The sequence below is a fragment of the Sinocyclocheilus anshuiensis genome, unplaced genomic scaffold (genome assembly GCF_001515605.1).
Source record: "Sinocyclocheilus anshuiensis isolate Anshui unplaced genomic scaffold, SAMN03320099.WGS_v1.1 scaffold1576, whole genome shotgun sequence".
Lineage (NCBI taxonomy): Eukaryota > Metazoa > Chordata > Actinopteri > Cypriniformes > Cyprinidae > Sinocyclocheilus > Sinocyclocheilus anshuiensis.
In genome coordinates this window covers 1,003,268-1,020,640 of record NW_015557202.1, presented here as the reverse complement: position 1 = coordinate 1,020,640, position 17,373 = coordinate 1,003,268, and the positions used below count along the sequence as shown (strand labels likewise).

Sequence of the window (17,373 nt, the reverse complement as noted above, 5' to 3'; positions counted from 1 at the left end):
AGTCAAGTCAAGTCTGTTCATGTCAAGTCAAGTCATGGATTATTGTTTGGATGTTTGGATCACACTGTAAATAAACTGCACTTGGGCTCTTCACTACGCTCGCCTTCAGTGGACTGAATCGTTACAATTTATTACATTTTACAGCAATTTTATTATGGCTAACTTGATTCCCTAACCACCATTCAACTCCAATTTGTAATCCAGTCTAAAGGTCACAAGTGTATGAAATGGTCTGGTGTGGGTCTGTAATATTGCTTGAGCTTCCGGGGAGTGCAGGTGCATTCTCTCAATGAAACAATGGTTGACATATAATGGTCATGGCATCAGGTGAGACTTATGAGAGGTCATATTGGATACTTGCGGCAAGATTAAAATGGGTAATCTAGAAGAGTCATCCTCTGTCAGTCATGCTTGAGGCCTTGGCTGTGAAGACAGAGGTTATTTATCTATTGCAGTGTGACGTGCTGCAGTCCTGGGAGGGAGGCATATGAGGCAGGTGGTTCAGTGCGGAGCTCTCCAATCGGAGCTCTTGATTCAAGTCAAGCTATTTTTGTGTTATGGAATATTATTTTGGAGGCTGTTACAGTCAATTTAAATGTATAGCAAAAGGGAATTAAACAGAAAAATTAAAATAAGACATAATATCATAATGTCGTTTCAAACCTGTGACTTTCTTTCTTCTGGAAAACACAAAAGAAAATATTTTGAAAAATGTTTGAAGAACGTCATACAGGTTTTAAATGGGTGAATAAACGATGATAGAATTTTAATTTTTGGGTGAATTATCCCTTTCAGTTGTAATGTACTAATGACAGTTGTCTTGAACATACAAATGAATGTTTCTGATTGGCTGATGCACAACACCAAATGTTTGGGGTCAGTAAGATTTGTTATTTGCAAAAAAAAAAAAGACCTAACCTTAAAACCCTTAGTTCCTCTTTTCCTTTGTTCAGTTTCCCCGCCACTCTTTAGTTGTCATTGTTACAGATATGATTAGTTATTTCAGTTCAGCTGTGTATCATTAATTATCCTTGCTGTATTAGTACTTAAGTTCCTGTGTTTTCAGTGTTCAGTGTCTGGTCTCATCTGTGTAAGTTGTGTTTCCTTTGATTCCTTCAGTTCATTTACCTTGTGATTATTATTATACTGTGTTCATACCTTATCTTTCTCATTGTGCATTCATGCATTCATTTATGCATTTATTCATTCATGCATTCATTCATTCATTCAAACGACATTCATTCAGAAGTGACAGTAAAGCCATTTATAATGTTTCAAAAGATTTCGATTTCAAATAAATGCTATTGATTTGAACTTACAATTCATCAAATAATCCATATTTAAAGGATCATGTGACACTGAAGCCTGGAGTAATGGCTCCTAAAAATTCAGCTTTGCCATCACAGGACTAAATGACATTTTAAAATATATTAAACAGAAAACAGTTGTTTTAAATTTTTACTGTTTTTATTTTTGATCAAACAAATGGTGAGCATAATAGAGTTCTTTCAAAAACATAAAAACATGTTATCGATCCCAAACTTTTCAACCATAGTCAATGTGATTTGCGGGAAATGACAGGAATTCATGTTTCCTTGTTTCGTTTGGATTTTATTGTCCATTTAAGTCACAGTCAAGTTTTAAATAAAGTGTTTCGTTCTTGTTGCTCGTTGTAACCTTGTTGCAAAATTCTTTGTGGCAGCATTTAAGAAGTGGGATAAAAAAATGCTTAAGCTCCTGTTTTAAGATAAGCTTTTGTTTCTCGCCCATGCCCTTAATACATCATCGCTGTGATTTTCCCTGGACTGTCTCGAGCCGTCAGTTCTGAAACTCACCTGAGGTTAAATTAGTTACTAGCTCAGGTAATTGGGTACGGTACAGGCAAGTGGCACATACCCGAGCGGTCGTTGAAGTTGTCAGGCCTCTGCCACCCTCCCTTGCTGATTTGGGCAAGTTGGTGCGACGGTCAGTGTATTTGTCACTATGTCAGCACTCCTGGAGCCGTTCCTCCCAACCCTCTCAGGGCAACACATTCATCTTTCTATTCATCTCTGGGTTGGAAGTCATTCATCATAGAACCAGAGGACTCCATCAATTATTCCAATGGGAAAGGAAGAAGGCCGAGAAGCTTTGAAAGGCAAATACATCTTGATTTAATTGGAATGCAGGTAGAAAGCACATTGGCACTAAGCAGATTTCCTGCTGGAAGAAAGAAAGGAGGGAAATCATCTCTGCCTCCTGATGCAAATGGTGACTCACATTCATGGCCACAGATGGAGATTCTTTGAGGGTGGGGATGTCCGGGTTAAGCAACACTTGTCTTTGTGACAGAATTCGCCTGGGGTTTCTTTCAAAGACATACGCACGCCAGCACGGTTTCATGGCAATCGGAATAAAAATACTAGAAGAAATTACTTCAAAACACACATTACATGATGCAAAAACACCACGGGTGGTGAGCAGAGGATGAATAGATGCCATTGATCATCAAACACAAAGGAGGCTGCAAAGAGAGTTGAGTGAAATGGCTGACACATGGATTTCTCACCGTTTCTTAAGAATTAGCTGTGCTTGGGCAATCTCCCGAATGCAGCTCTTGAAGACAGCACAGAAGTGACAAGGTCCAGATTTAATCGGATGGATCCAGTCAAGTTAGGCCTTTGTGGATGCTCTGCAGTGGGAGTTCCTGTAATCCAAAAAAATGGCCTGGCAGGAGCGATGAGCTGGAGATTTCCTGTTTCATGTTTGGATCTTCTTTCATCACTGCTCATGTGTGCAAATACCACCTTGCAGTTTCAGTCTAGGTTTCCTAGTTGCTACACGGGAAGAAGTGGAACCGCTGAGTATCTACTGTGCTTTTAGTGCTTGACAGTGTGTTATTTCTGCTTGAGTTCTATCATGGACAGTTTTGCTGTCTAGCAGAAGGTGTTGTGAGTTGATAGGTGACCTTGCTGTGAATTTTAAAACTTTGTCTGTGTCTTCTGTGATTTATTACTTTGTGTGCTTGTTATTTGTTATCTGTTATCTCTCATCTCTAGTATATCTGTAGTGTTTTACAAGGATGTGCACAATTAAGAATTGAAGATTTGGCTTCCTTTCTATTCATGAGTTGGAATTCGAATTGGAATGTCAAGACGAAGAGGAATATATTGAAAAATAAATAATTCAATGTGCTGCTGCTTGCTGTTTCTTTGTAATTTATTGTGATATTTACAAGCAATTTCTGAGTGAAAATCATTTCTACACCATTTTTTCAGTGTATATTATAAAGTACATATGTTAAGTATATGTGATGTATTAAATATGTTTATATATCTATACTGTGTAAATGAATTTCCAAATTTATAAAACAGTCTGTCTGTCTGTCAAAAAACTTTGTTTTTCTAGTTTAAAAATAAACAATTATTAACTTAGTTTAATTTTGCTTCCTTGCATTAAGATTTAAATTTAAAGTTCTGCATTCTGTTTACTATTCAAATCCAGGTATTGAACTATGATTTAATATGCATGAACAGTTCAATTCTGAATGCCACACTTGTATGTAAGGGTCCAGAAAACCAAGACAGAGGGAGGAAGAAAAAAAACTCCCTGAGGGAGTCTTTGACCAGACCACATATGTATTTTGAGCAGGAAGCAATCTTTAATAAATAACGATTCAGACTTGCATCTCTTGTAAATGAGATGCAAGCTTACATCAAACAAATTAGCATGTTGACCCAGGAGTTTATTCATTTGCTTAATTGCAATACAGTCTGTGATTTTTTTCCAATAAACCACAGTACAAAATACCTCCCTATAAAAATAAATAAACAATAAAAATAAAACTCTAATGACTTTCCACTTGAGTATTTGTTTGTTGTAGTCTCAGAATACAGAACATGGTTCATGTTTATGCTTATGACAGGTGCTCCTTTAGGATGTTTTCTTCACATTGGGAACTTCACGTGCTATCTATACTTTATTAGACCTGTCAGTAATTGGAATTGGAAGAGGAAGTCGCACCTCCAGGGGATCATTTCCAGTCAGTTCCCAAGCCAGCCTGTGGCATCAGCAAAGCAATCTTTTTATACAGTAACTTAGCCGCTCAATAGTCTTATAGTACCATCATGAATTGTGTTTTTGTTTTATTAACATGTATGTCATCTCTGTGTTTGTATTATAAAGTTGATGTTATTTTCCCGGTACTTCCTCCCAGGTAAACATTGAGACCCGTTTCAGTACTTAATCTCTACCTTACATTTCTAAACGTCATTGTTAAACTTTATAGTACATAAAATATCTGTAAAATATTGAGAGGTTTGGACCACTCGTAAGTCCATTTTGTGCAATCATTTGTTTTCTCAGTTTATTGGAAACATAGGACATAGGACATAAAATAAGTTGCATTAATGCATTTTAATTATTATTACAAAGCCATTGTACACTACACTCAAGAATAAGGTGTTAAAAGCTTGCCCTCAACTTTATCTCTAGTTGAGCACTACCTTTTAACATCTCAACAAGATAACATGCAATTTTCCATCTGTGAAAAATTTCCACACTATTTTCTTGTAGGGGGAGACAAATGCCTTTTGTTAAAGAGTTTTGGCCTAATAGTCCTGCATGTTGGATGTTTAATTCTCTGTTTTCGAGTAGATGTGTCACAGAGCCTATGGATGATTTGTGAAGTTCATGTTTAATTGATATGTGATCTCAGAATACATCACATTTCCTTTTCATCTTTGTTTATTTATAGTTTATGCTTCTCAGAGTCAGTATGTTGTACTTTTGCTGTTTGTTTAGTCTGCTGCATCTGTCGCTTATTAATATACAAATGTGGAATTTCTGTCTACCGTAACGCTGCACTTGTCGAATGCCAAGAAAATTATACCCTCCTCTAATTGTTCAGTTCAATTCAGAATGAATCGGAGGGTAAAAATAGCTTTGCCTGTTCTGCTATAATTTAAAAAGTGTTCACATTTTGACTTGTTCTTTACCTTACAGTTTACCCCAGAACAGTTGCTAAGGCAATGTGACATTTTTCTCCCTTGTATTACACCAGCTTGTGTTACAAACCGAGTTGAGCAGTTCACGAATGTCACTGATATTTATGCTATAATTGTGCAAACTGGAATCCAGTTGTGCGTGAATGTTCTACGGAATGTAGAAGCTTAAACCTTTCTACTGCTAATTGCATCTCCTAATTAATAAATAATCTTTTTGTAATTTTTGTGGATGGAATTAAGAGTATGCAGACATGTTATATTCATTTCAACCATCATCTAAACAACTTCTGTTGTTTTACTATATTTACTTATATACTTTTTTTGACAACAGTGTGGAATAAATTCATAATTTCAATTAAAAACAGAACTTGATGTGGCATACACGGAGAGAAAGAAAAAGGGAGCCCCATTAAAATTCAATTTTGGGTGCAGTCCTCAATGGTAATCACATTTGGGGTTTAATTTATTCTTTGACACTGATTAATTGCATAGAATTGCTGGAGCCATTTCCTGATGTAAATGTCAATTAATTAGCCAACAACATTAGATGTGATAATTAATACAGTGGGTGCCACAGCATGGGCCCTGGATCCTTCACGGGTGGCCCTTCAGATGCCTTTGGTCGATGCAAACACCCCAATTTTGACATCTACGGGGATCTGGAAGTTCTAGGGCGATGAGTTGAATGAAAGAAACTTATGTGCATAAGTTCACGTCTAGTTAAGGATACGGACAGCTGTGGTGGTGTCAACATATTCCGTTCTCCCTGTGGTCTTGCTGGTTTGGAGAACCCTTGTTGATCACTGACATCAGTCTGAGTGGCAGTGATTCATTCTGGAGCACAAAGTCCCTCTCCCAAAGTCCCTCTCAATTAGAATGGCAGCATATGGCCCAGTGACCAGTAAAGCACAGAGGCAGCTATCTGCTCTGATGTCTGGAGATTCTGACAGAGACGTCCCTCAGTGTGGCTGAGAGGGAAAGTGTGTCACCTTGATCGGTTAAGAAGAGTCCGCTCCTCCTCGAGCATCTATATTAGGAACAGATAGATCCTCTTGACGGATAGTGTCCTGTTGGCCAAATTGTTTACTGTGTTAATTTGTTAGCATGACTTTTTGACTCAATTATAGGATGCACTCAGAAGTATGTCTTTCATGTATGCTAATTTGAAGGGCGGTAAATGTCAGTCAGACACAATATGACTCTGAAATGTCACTAAGGAGCTTTACTAACCAGAAACATTAGAATATACTTGTGTTTTCACATATTTACACCTCGCAGTGTCATTGACAGCACATAAGAACACAGCCTGCAAACTGTCATTTCATTTTACATGTGTGCTTGTGCTGCTGAAAATGTGATATATTGGTGTCTTTTTAATTTGAAAGAAAGTTCTGTCAGTTTCTCAGATGACTGGTTTAATGAGTTGCCTTACTTGAATGATGAATATGATTCAAAGGTGTTAAAGGTAAAGTATCGAAGTTCAGTTTAAAATACTGTGTCCTATCCAGCATGATGTGCAAAGACAACTAAGCAATTAACTGGTTTTTATATTAAATTTAGCGAAAATTGCACTGTAAACTGTTGCCAGAATTTGACACAACAGTGTTTATTGTAATATATAATTGCTTTCAATTTGCTTAAAGGAAATATTATTTTTTATGGATTAGCTGTAATAGTGTAGTGCACAGATTATTATTTTTTATTTTTTTTGCTAAATGTTTAGGTTTTAAATTAATAAAATTAAGTTTAAATTATTTCAAGTTATATTGGTTGATTGAAACCGTTGTTGATTTTTGTATGCCATGTTTTGGGATGTGTGTATATCTGGCTGTCAACCCATTTTAAAAATTCACTTGACATAACAGCCATGTCAGCATTGTACTCCAACACTCCACTCCCACTATTGTGTACAATATTATATTGTTTTTATTATAATGTACAGTTTTGACACTTGTAGTGCAGATTAGATTAAAAAAAAAATATTTCACAGCATTAAACACTAAAAAAATGACTGCTTTCACCTGATCTTACCCTTAAAAATACTTTACATGTAACTTAATGTATAAGGTTGTTTCACTTCTGTTTTCAGTTAATTAACACCATAACAATTTAATTTTGATGTTACCACATGAAACTTTCTAAAGTGATTTTTTAGCCCCTTTTTTCTCATCAGTGTGCTGAGTTTGAGTCGACTTCACAGCTTCACCATTAGCCCTCTATTAGATAAGCCTGTTGTGATTTGAGGTACATCCCAATGTTCAATCAGTTCCGCTGTAGTCACCCGTTCCTTTGCTCATCCAAGAGTGAATTCAGGGTGCAGCTGATAATGGGGTTTCATGAGCCATACCATGTCTACTACCAGTGGTTGTCACTGTGAATCTCCCAGTGAGAGGATTTTAAACAGGGAGATTTGCCCACACCTTCATGAGTTATGGGCTGTCACCCCACTGTTCAGGGCATAGAGTGCGTGCCATTTCATATTAAGATTCTCTCTTGTCTTGTCACTTTGATATATGTCTGACAGTGTGTACATTTATGTGTGTACATTTGTTCAGACCTTGTAAACTGATGCATAAGGGTGTGTGTTTATTTAAAGAGCAGGTCATATGGGTTTTTGAAAAATATCTCTTTTGCAGTTTATAACGTAGCTATCCTTAAATGAAAACATTCTGCAAAGTTATTAATCAAAATATAAATAATAAATAAAGATATTGTCTCTCAAAAGAGAGAGTCGATTCTGAATCGCCTTAACGAGTCGTCATATTTGCAAATCTTTTGACTGTTACTGGTATACGTCACTGGGTAACACATTTGCATAATCCCCGCGAGTCTGCCCTGCCCACAAACACTTCCGCTAGTTAGTGTGTTTACATCATGTGGAGAAGACGCTGTGTTCAAGGATACCACAGAAATGCAATTCAGACCTTTTGTTGTGTGCTCAGCATTTTACGGAGGACTTCTCTAATCTTGGCTTTTATCTTCGTCGGCTTCTAATCTTCTTTATTTGGACTAACAAGCTCTCCGATCCACAACCTGTAAGTACGATTGATACGTTATGTGCACATTTTCAATTGAGTGCTCAAAATATCAAAAAGTTTTTTGCTAATATGTGATGTATACCTAGTGCAGCTTTAGGTTTCCAAGTAAAGCACGATATTACTGTCTTACTGAAATACGTTAGTTCTGATAATTCGCTGTGAACCCACTATTTCCTTGGATTGTGTCGATTAATGTAGACCAGTGTTTCTCAACCCTGGTCCTGGGCGTCCCCCAGCACTGCACATTTTGTGTGTCTCCCTAATCAAACGCACCTGATTCAACTCATTAGCTCATTAAAGGAAACTCCAGGACCTGAAATGGGTGTGTCAGATAAGGGAGACATACAAAATGTGCAGTGTTGGGGGGCGCTCAGGACCAGGGTTGAGAAACACTGATGTAGACTGACGTTGCTCTAATAATTACTTTGTTTAATAATAAATAATGTAGTGTAGCGCACAGAGACTATAATCATTGTGAAATTGCGGTTTATTTTGCTGCACCGGCAGTTATAGGGTTAATGCGGGAGAGACGAGCGAGTGCGTCTGTGATACAGCTGTTCTGCGTTCTGATTAAAAGTTAAGACAGAGCGTCTTTTGTCTGTCGTTCTTCAAACATTACAGTAGACATATTTTTGGTTTACAATCTGTATCGTTTCATCAGTTAGTCACGTTAGCACTCGGCTAACGTATCCACTATTATTGTTTTAAGTGTTTAACGTTACAGTTTAGCAGCTAAACTTTAGCTGTGGGCACGATTCACTTGCATAAGTGTTTTTGTATTTTATGCCATTATTATAAGAACGGATTGGAGCACTATATTATTGTTTTATGCAAAGGTGCTCGCTAACTTGCTCAAGGACTCCTCTCTGTGCCAATCACAACAGGCTTGGCCAGCTGACCAATCAGAGCAGAGTAGGCTTATGGAAGGGAGGGGTTTGCTCCGAACTTGCTTGGAACGAATCGTTTCAAAATCATTGGCAAATGACTCTAATATTAAATGTATATTCTGAGAAAATTACAATGTTTTCTGGCCTTAGATGCATTTATACCTGTTGTAGAGGACTCCGACACAATATTAGGACACTCTAAAATACCATATGACCTGCTCTTTAAGGCTTGTTTTTTTTGTGTGCTCACTTTCAGATTTAAATAGTAACGTGGGCCTTGATTGTCTGCCTGCATGCCTGATCATTCCTTGCTAATGATGCCACCACCCAAAGGCATGCGGCAGAATGGCAAAGATGACTGCAGCCCCTGAACTTGTGTTTGTGATGTGATGTTCTGTCATATTAATCATTCTGTCAGACAATGAGAGCTAGGCGCCGATGGGGTAAAAAGGAGACATGGCCCTCTGAAGCAGAGAGATTTAGTAGAGTAAAAAGAAAAGAGGGACTGTGTGCTAGGCGCTTGTTATCATCTATCCAAACTCTGACGTGCACCACACTGACACTGCCGCATTCTTCAGGGGCACACGCGTGTTCTCTTTTGGATGGTTTTAAGTGGGAACTGCACAAGGTGAGGATAGTGCAAGAGCAGCGCATTTAGAAGCTTATTCATCACATTTGTGCTCCATGTCAGAAAGCCGTCTGCCCCAGAGAGCACAGGAGCATATGGATTTGGAGGTGTTATGCTTCAAATGAATTGGGCTCTTTGTTTAACTGTAATAGTGAGCCAATAAGTGTGTTTACATGTACAAAATACTAATAACTATGAAAAAAGAAGCTTGATAATTCAAATCGTTGTTACATAATGTTTAGAACTTTACTCTCACGTTTGATCAATTTAATGCATCCTTGCTGAATAAAAGTATTAATTATATATATATTTATTATTATTATTTTATCTTACCCCAAAATTTTGAATGGTAGGGTATTACACAAATACACAGTTTCCACAAAAATCGGCACAACTGTTTTAAACATTGACAATAATAAGAAATGTTCCTTGAGCATCAAATCAGCATATTGGAATGATTTCTGAATGATCACGAATTATCTTTGTCATCACAGGAATAAATTAGATTTGAATATATACAGTATTACAATAGAAAACAGTTATTTTGAGTTGTAATAATATTTCACAATATTACTGGTTTTACTGTATTTTTGGTCAAATAAATGCAGCCTTGGTGAGCATAAGAGACTTCTTTAAAAACATTAAAAATGTAAATTATTCCGAACTTTTCACTGTTTTCGGGATTTTTTAATTTTTTTAATAATTTATTATTATTATTAGTATTTTTTTTTTTGTAACAATGTAAAAGTCATTATTGTTCCTTTTTCCACTTTTGATCAATTTAATGCATCCTTGCTGGGAAAAAAATTGATATGGAATAAAAATTAAAATATTGATTAAGACATTAGGCTAGTATACATATTAGCATAATGCTAATAGATTAGTATGAGAACTTTTTTTTTTTTGAATACCATGCCTGCCTCATGAAAAAGGCAAAAACGTGTGCCAATTGGGTTTTGCTTTAACCATGTAAGTCTTTGATAAAAGAACAGTTTAAGATGTTTATATGACCTTACACATTGTCTGGTTATTGAGCGTATCAGCATGTACTTGTAAACACACTCAGTGTCTGTCTTTCTCATTAAGAGTCTGAGAATGTCCCGCTCATTAAGACAAAATGCTTTGAGCTGATGATGTAGTACTTTTGTCTCTAGCACCTGTGCTCTGTTTATAATGGGATTCCTCCTATCAACAGCTTACAGATATTATGAATTCATTATTTCTGCAAATCAATCATTGGTATGTTAGCGCTGGTCTAAAGTGATTCAGCGAAGCAAATCCATGATAATATCAAGAGGAATTAATTTTTTACAGACAGAACAGAATGGCTTTATTTTTAAAGAAGTGTCAGATCAAGTTTAGAAAGCAATATGCACTAATGCCCAACCAGCATGTTGCAGACCGGATATGCTTTGAATTTGTGCGATCAACCAGATGTGCCATATATTAAGGTGGGGTTAAATTGAAACATGGCTGTGTATTCCCTAGATGGCAAGGCATGGCTGACAGTTGCTGTAGGAGACGAGATGATTGATTACACAGCCCGCTCAACATATGGCAATATGTGAGATTTTAGCTCACAGCGTAACCGTAGGTAAAAAAAAAAAGCGATAGCTCATATGTTAAAGAGAGTTGGGATGATAAATGAAAAATGCCGCAATGGATTTCATTCACACAAATCTGCTGACCTACTCTGTGTCTTCTATTAATAATAATCCTCTATGGTAATACTTTTCTATGAAACACTGTTATCTTCTTACACAACAAATTTCATTTGTGTGATTTATTCTCAATATGTAGAAATGTATCAGAAATCCTGTATTATTATTTTAGTTTCAAGTCAATGCATTCATTTTCAGGACTCATTTTGGAATTGACAAAAAAACTGTTTTTGTGTCTCATTTCATTTTGTGTAATCCTAATACTGTGATTTTGGAGCAACAGTAGATCAGGGTGCATTTTGCAGCGATGCAGTCATGCGCTCATGAAGAGCAGAGAATGCACCCAATTGAACAAGGTTAGGATTAGCAAACACTATTCCAAAAATCATTTCATACTGGGATTGTCAGTGTATTAAGAGATCCACATTTACTCTGCATCAACTGTCAACACAGCTGTCACGAATTCGGTCCATGGACTTCCGTTTATTCACCACCAGAGGTCACCCTTTCCATTACATTGACTCTCGCACAACACAAACTGTTGCATAGCACCCCGGACTACATATCCCATCATTCTTTGCACGATTTGCACACTGCACTGATTGCACTCATTGCACACAGCTGTTTCTAATCACCTCACTCACTATATAACACCCACTCTAACCACCTTTCTCTGCTGAGTAATGTTTAGCCCGTACCCCATTCCGAGTCTCTGAGTTTTCCTTGTTTTTGCCTTGCCTTGCCTGTTTTCGCGGTTTCTGATCTTTGCCTGTTTTTCTGGATTTTTCCCTCTCGTCTCGCCCCTGTGATTCTGTCTGCCGATCGGTGACCTACGCTAGCCCTGGGACTATTCTTGTGTTTTGCCCGCCATATACCTGTTTGCCATTGTTTGACCCTGCCTGTTTACCACTTCTCTTTAATAAAGCCTGCAGATGGATCCACGCGTCTCACGTCTCGTCAGCCCCGTTATAACAGCACAAAGCAGAACCCGTTAGTTTCATTAACTTACATTTATTTTTAAAGACCCAGTGTAATCATAATTAAAGTTTGGTGGCTTATAGTCCACGTGTGTTACCTTTGAGATTATCTATATGCTAACACGCTCTTAAAAGTACAGAAAATTAAATTAATGAAGTAATATAAAATTTACAATCTTTCTCTTCCAGGAAAATGGGCAAAAAATATTGATGAATAGTTTAAATAAAACAAAATTTACTGGAGTACATTTTACAAGAAAATACTATTTCAGTTTCTCTACTTACATTTTCATGCTTAATTATGTTACTTGCTATTTCTTTGTAATTAATTGAAAATTAATTGAATTAAATTGAAATTTTCTGATCCTCTGTTTATTTTAGGTATGGTAAACTACAGTGAGGTCACCGGTTACCCATTGGTTCAGCACTGGAAGCTGCGGTCCATTATGTACCATGTAAAGCTCAATCAGTGGACCCTCTCCCAAGGTAAAACACTCTCACTTTTCTTCCGTTTACATGGATGTATGAATTGATCAAGTATTTACAACAAATATGTATCAGCAAGAGTACAGCATATACGGTGGTTAGGAAGAACATGTTTCTGGCTAGCAGTACCTTATTTGATCTGAGTGACTGGAATGAGCTCACTGAGGAGCCCACACTGTGACAGTCAGTTGTGCTGGGTGGGTAGTGAAGCAAAAACTTAATACCAACAAATATGGCTGCCTGATGTGAAGGAGGCAGTTCTCAGTTCTTTGTTGATCTCAGATGGCGAGTGTTTAAAACTGGGGGATTTAAAGGTGAAGTTTATACCTTTTTGTACTATCCCAGCTTAATATTCAGAGAAAACTATAACTAAGCCAACTGTCGGTTGATTTCTTTGTAAACGCAGCGGTGCTATCAAAACATTACTTTGTTTAATAAGCATCCTGACAGTGACATTGACTCAACCAATGGTGTGAATATGGGGACAGGGCTATCTGTTTGGGCAACTACCGTTTTTTTTTTATTTTTTTTATTCTGTTTAATGACACTAGTGGTCCAAAAATGACACACTTCATCTTCAAGGAAGACAAAAGACAACTTTTAAAGAGGTAGAACATCATGTTGTCACTTTATTTATTTTTGCCCACGCATTTGGACTGTGAGCACATTCATTTAATTTGTTTAATGAACGCTATATATTCAATGAGCAGATCTTAGATACCAAGTGCAGTTCTATAAGAAATACTTTCTATTAAAGGCCTGAATGACCTTTAAAATTAGATTTTCTTGCTCTCATATTGCTCAGACCAGTTCCCTCTCTTCTCAACCCATTACCATTAAATGATTTATTTTCCATATGACTTAAAAGTCGAGTTTTTACATTTTCAATTCTGATTTTTACCACTTTTTCCCCATGCCGTTTCTGCATCTACTCACTGGAGGTCAATTTGCAAACCCGTGCATGAAGGAAGTGGAATAATGCAAAATTTATTTTTATTTATTTATTTTTTTCCTGTTTGTGCGAGTTATAAAAACGTTGTTTTGAAATATGGTACCATTCCTCTGATCATGTACCCACATGAAATGGTTTTATTAAATTAACAATGTTTTGTTAACATGCAAACAAATTGAGTTCTGTTGTCTGACAAAAGTTTCAGAGGTCTACAGTGCTTGCAGACAAGTACTTTATATTCTAAAGTACTGCAGGGAAATGTAAATTCTGTGACTAAAAGTTTACATTTAAGTTTTATGATGAATATTCTGTTTGAAAAAAAAAGTTTTTAAAAGGTCAGACATCAGCCTACACAAAAGCAGTCAATACCTCTGTGAGGCCTTGTTGTTTATCCTTCCTTTGTTTCCCCAGATAACAGTTCACACAGAGCACTGACAAATTGTCACAAAGCAAGGCCAGACACAACAGGTAAGTGCAAAACAGGATGGTTTATTGACTGGGTAAGTGGATGACTGGATAAGTGAGTTAAAGGCAGGTGAATGTCAACACAGTGAATGGTTCCAGGGTGCTTATCTGAGTTCTGATGGAGAGGATCGTATGCCGGTTACGTTGGAGATCGTGGAGCCGTTTCCAAGGAGTCGTTGGAGGATCGTGGGAGGAACAGCAGGTAATTCGTTCTAGGAGAATTTGGCAGAGAGAGTCCAGAGTAGTTCGTAGGAGTGAACGGTAGACCGGACAGTGAGTGACTGTGCTGTGTGTGTATTTGTAGTGTGGCTTGATTGGTGACAGCAGGTGCGGGTGATCAGAACTCAGGTGACTGTGATGGGGTAATTATCCTGGATGGTGACTGAAGTGACTGTGATGAATCCCTGATACAAATCATGTTTTCGCTCTTTCTCTTCCCACATTCTTTGCTTTGTCATGTGCACTGCAGTATGTGGAACTGTATTGAAAATGGACAGTAAAGACAGTAATAAATCTTTGACAATAAAGTTTTGAATCCTTCATGCGTATTGTAGCTGCACTGAAAATCAGCATGTAATAATAAAGCTTTGTAATTCTCACAGCTCAACATCGTTAGAATTTTTCTCTTTTGTTTGATCTATAATGCAGCTTCTGCTTTTAATTGAGATGAAATTGAAGTTTTAAGTGAAATTGAATTTTAAATTTGATGCGATACTCTAAAACCTCTCACACATCTAAATAACTCCTTCCTTTACCTTTGTTCTTCAGCCTTCAGTTCAGCAATTCATTCACTGGATGGGGCCACCCTGCGCAGCGACTTTGTGTCCATTTTAAAAGAGTTTGGCAACCATTTTATCCAGGAGGCAGTGTATGGCTTTGAGGAATCCTGTACCATATGGTATCCCAACAAGCAAGTCCAACGCCAGCTGTGGTTGGAGTATCAAGACATCAGCAAAGGTAAGCTGTATAAATATATTAATTTAAAAGATTTAATTTGCTGGTTTAGATCATAATATATTGGATCTCATTCACTAAAAAGCACATAAAAGTTGCATACTATGCACAGATATATGTTTGTTTGTTTGTTTTGTAAATAGTAAGACTTATTTTACAATTGCTTATTTAATTTATAATAATAATATTAATAATAATCTGACTTGTGCAAAGGATGACTTGTGCAAAGACTTGTGCTTGTTTATGCAATAATACTACTACTAATAATAGTAGTAGTAGAAATAAAAAATTAACCCTACAATATTTATTAAATATTTTTTGACTATTATTTGAGTTGTAAGTATTATCCTAAAGATAGAACAGATGTGTTACCTTATTGATAAATTGTGTTTTCTGTATGAAGACACATTGGTTTTACCCATGGTTAGTAAATGAGGACCATTGTTTTTATGCTTTAGGATGCACCGTTTTATTTTATTTTAAGAGAATATAAACCTTTCAATTTTATGAGGAGATAAACAGAGCAAAACTATTTTACCTGTCCATAAATTATGCAAAAGCTTTGTAAACGTTGTAATATTTATACCTGGCTAAATAAATAATAATAAGGCAGCAATTTTAAAAATAAACCATTGTCTAGATATGCACATAGAAGTTTGACCCGTTGCACCCAAAGTTTGGTTTTGTCATAATATAAAGTCCATTTTGGAAAGGATGTGGACAGGAGCTGAGGAAGTAAAACTCAACACAGCCCTTGGGAGGTTGGTCACATCTGCTCAACCAATAAAAGGGGGCAAGGGCCGATGTGAGATGGCTGGCTGGCTAAAGCTGAATGCAAGCCAGCGTTGCTCCGTACTCAGAAGGCCCCTGGGCAGGCTCACCTAGTTTTTATGCTTCAGCTCCACTCAGCTGAGCCCATATATATGTGCAAGGTCAGTTAGGACGGAACTCATTTGGAAAAACAACAGAAGTGTGACGTTAACAGATAAAGAACCACCAGAGATGGGCTAGACAGTCTATAGATTGATTCAGCCAAGGATGGTTTGGGTTTCTATGCTTATGGGTAATCTATCAACAATGCGCCCTTGAGCATTCATGAAATAGCAGTGCTGTGAACATGAAAAAGTGCATTGTGATCCACACAGGCTTTTCTTCGAGAAATAGGCACCAAGGTCATCTGACAAGGCATAGAGGTCTTAGAGTGTACTCTTCTATTTGAAATGAAAACGTCTCATGTTACGCATGTAACCATGGTTCCCTGAGAATAGGGAACGAGACTCTGTGTCCTCTAGAGGGCACTATGGGGAATGCCTCTGGCATAACGGTGTATGAAGCATGAGTCTAAACATGACAATGAACTTGACATTGGCAGGCAGCAGCCTATGACATCACAACTGGTGTGGCCAAGAGTATAAAAGGGCACATGTGAAATACATCATCCACTTCTTGTCTGAAGGAGACGTATGCAGAAATGCCTGAAGCATGGCAAAGGGACGCAGCGTCTCATTCCCTATTCTCAGGGAACCATGGTTACATGCGTAACCTGAGACGTTCCTTTTCGAAAGGGAACTTGCGCTGCTTCCCCTAGAGGGCGCTATGGGGAACTTTATACCCACACCGCCATGCTGAAAGGAATGAGTGCCTTATTGGCTGAGCTAAGTCAAAGACTCAAAGGGGTCATTACCCCTGCACCAGCAATGCGATCATAGACTGGAGCTTCTCAAGAACGGAGGCCTCAGCAGGTGGAGAGGAAGCCTAACTACATTCTTATTCAGGGCAGCGTCCAAGGAGGCTCACAGAGAGCCTAACACTTAGAGCTAACTGGCCCGCGAAGCTCTGCAGAATGGAGGGCTAAATACATGAGATTAGAGGTCTGCATTCCCGACCAGATTTTTTTACAGAATAAAATGCGGTAGCGATCGGTAACTCGGTGTAATTTGAATGGGAGCAGGTGGTCTAACAGTATCGCGTTCCCGACATCAATTCAGAACAGCATATCTGTGCTTTAGCTGTGGGTGCTCTGCAGTTTGATAATCCAACACTCAGTCATTTGTGGAAGTGGCTTTTGTTGGGCTATGAAAATCTATATCTGAGGTGTCTGTGAGTACACCATGTTCTGCTAAAAGCGTTTCGTGCTAATGGCCATGTCGCAGCAGTAATAATCCTGCTGAAAAGACCAACATATGTAATCAAATTTGTCAGGTCAAACAATCACCGAGAAGAAGAGATTTTTCAATAAATTCTTCCAAAACCAAATTATGTGAAATGTGCAATACACATTCATTAAATTGTTTGTTTATTTTAGGGCTGTCAAAAATAACTTGTTTATTTCTGAGATTA

The 17,373-nt window shown here is 37.5% G+C and overlaps 1 protein-coding gene across 1 annotated transcript in view; it reads left to right on the top strand.

Moving 5' to 3' along the window:
• The window catches only part of LOC107678919 (astrotactin-1-like), a gene marked incomplete at its 5' end in the record, with an annotated part of 189,441 nt that overhangs the window by 97,260 nt on the left and 74,808 nt on the right, over positions 1-17,373 (top strand). The window contains 2 exons of the mRNA XM_016474321.1: positions 12,558-12,662; positions 14,848-15,036. Of these exons, the coding sequence (XP_016329807.1) occupies positions 12,558-12,662; positions 14,848-15,036 (294 nt within the window). The remainder of the gene's footprint in view (positions 1-12,557; positions 12,663-14,847; positions 15,037-17,373) is intronic.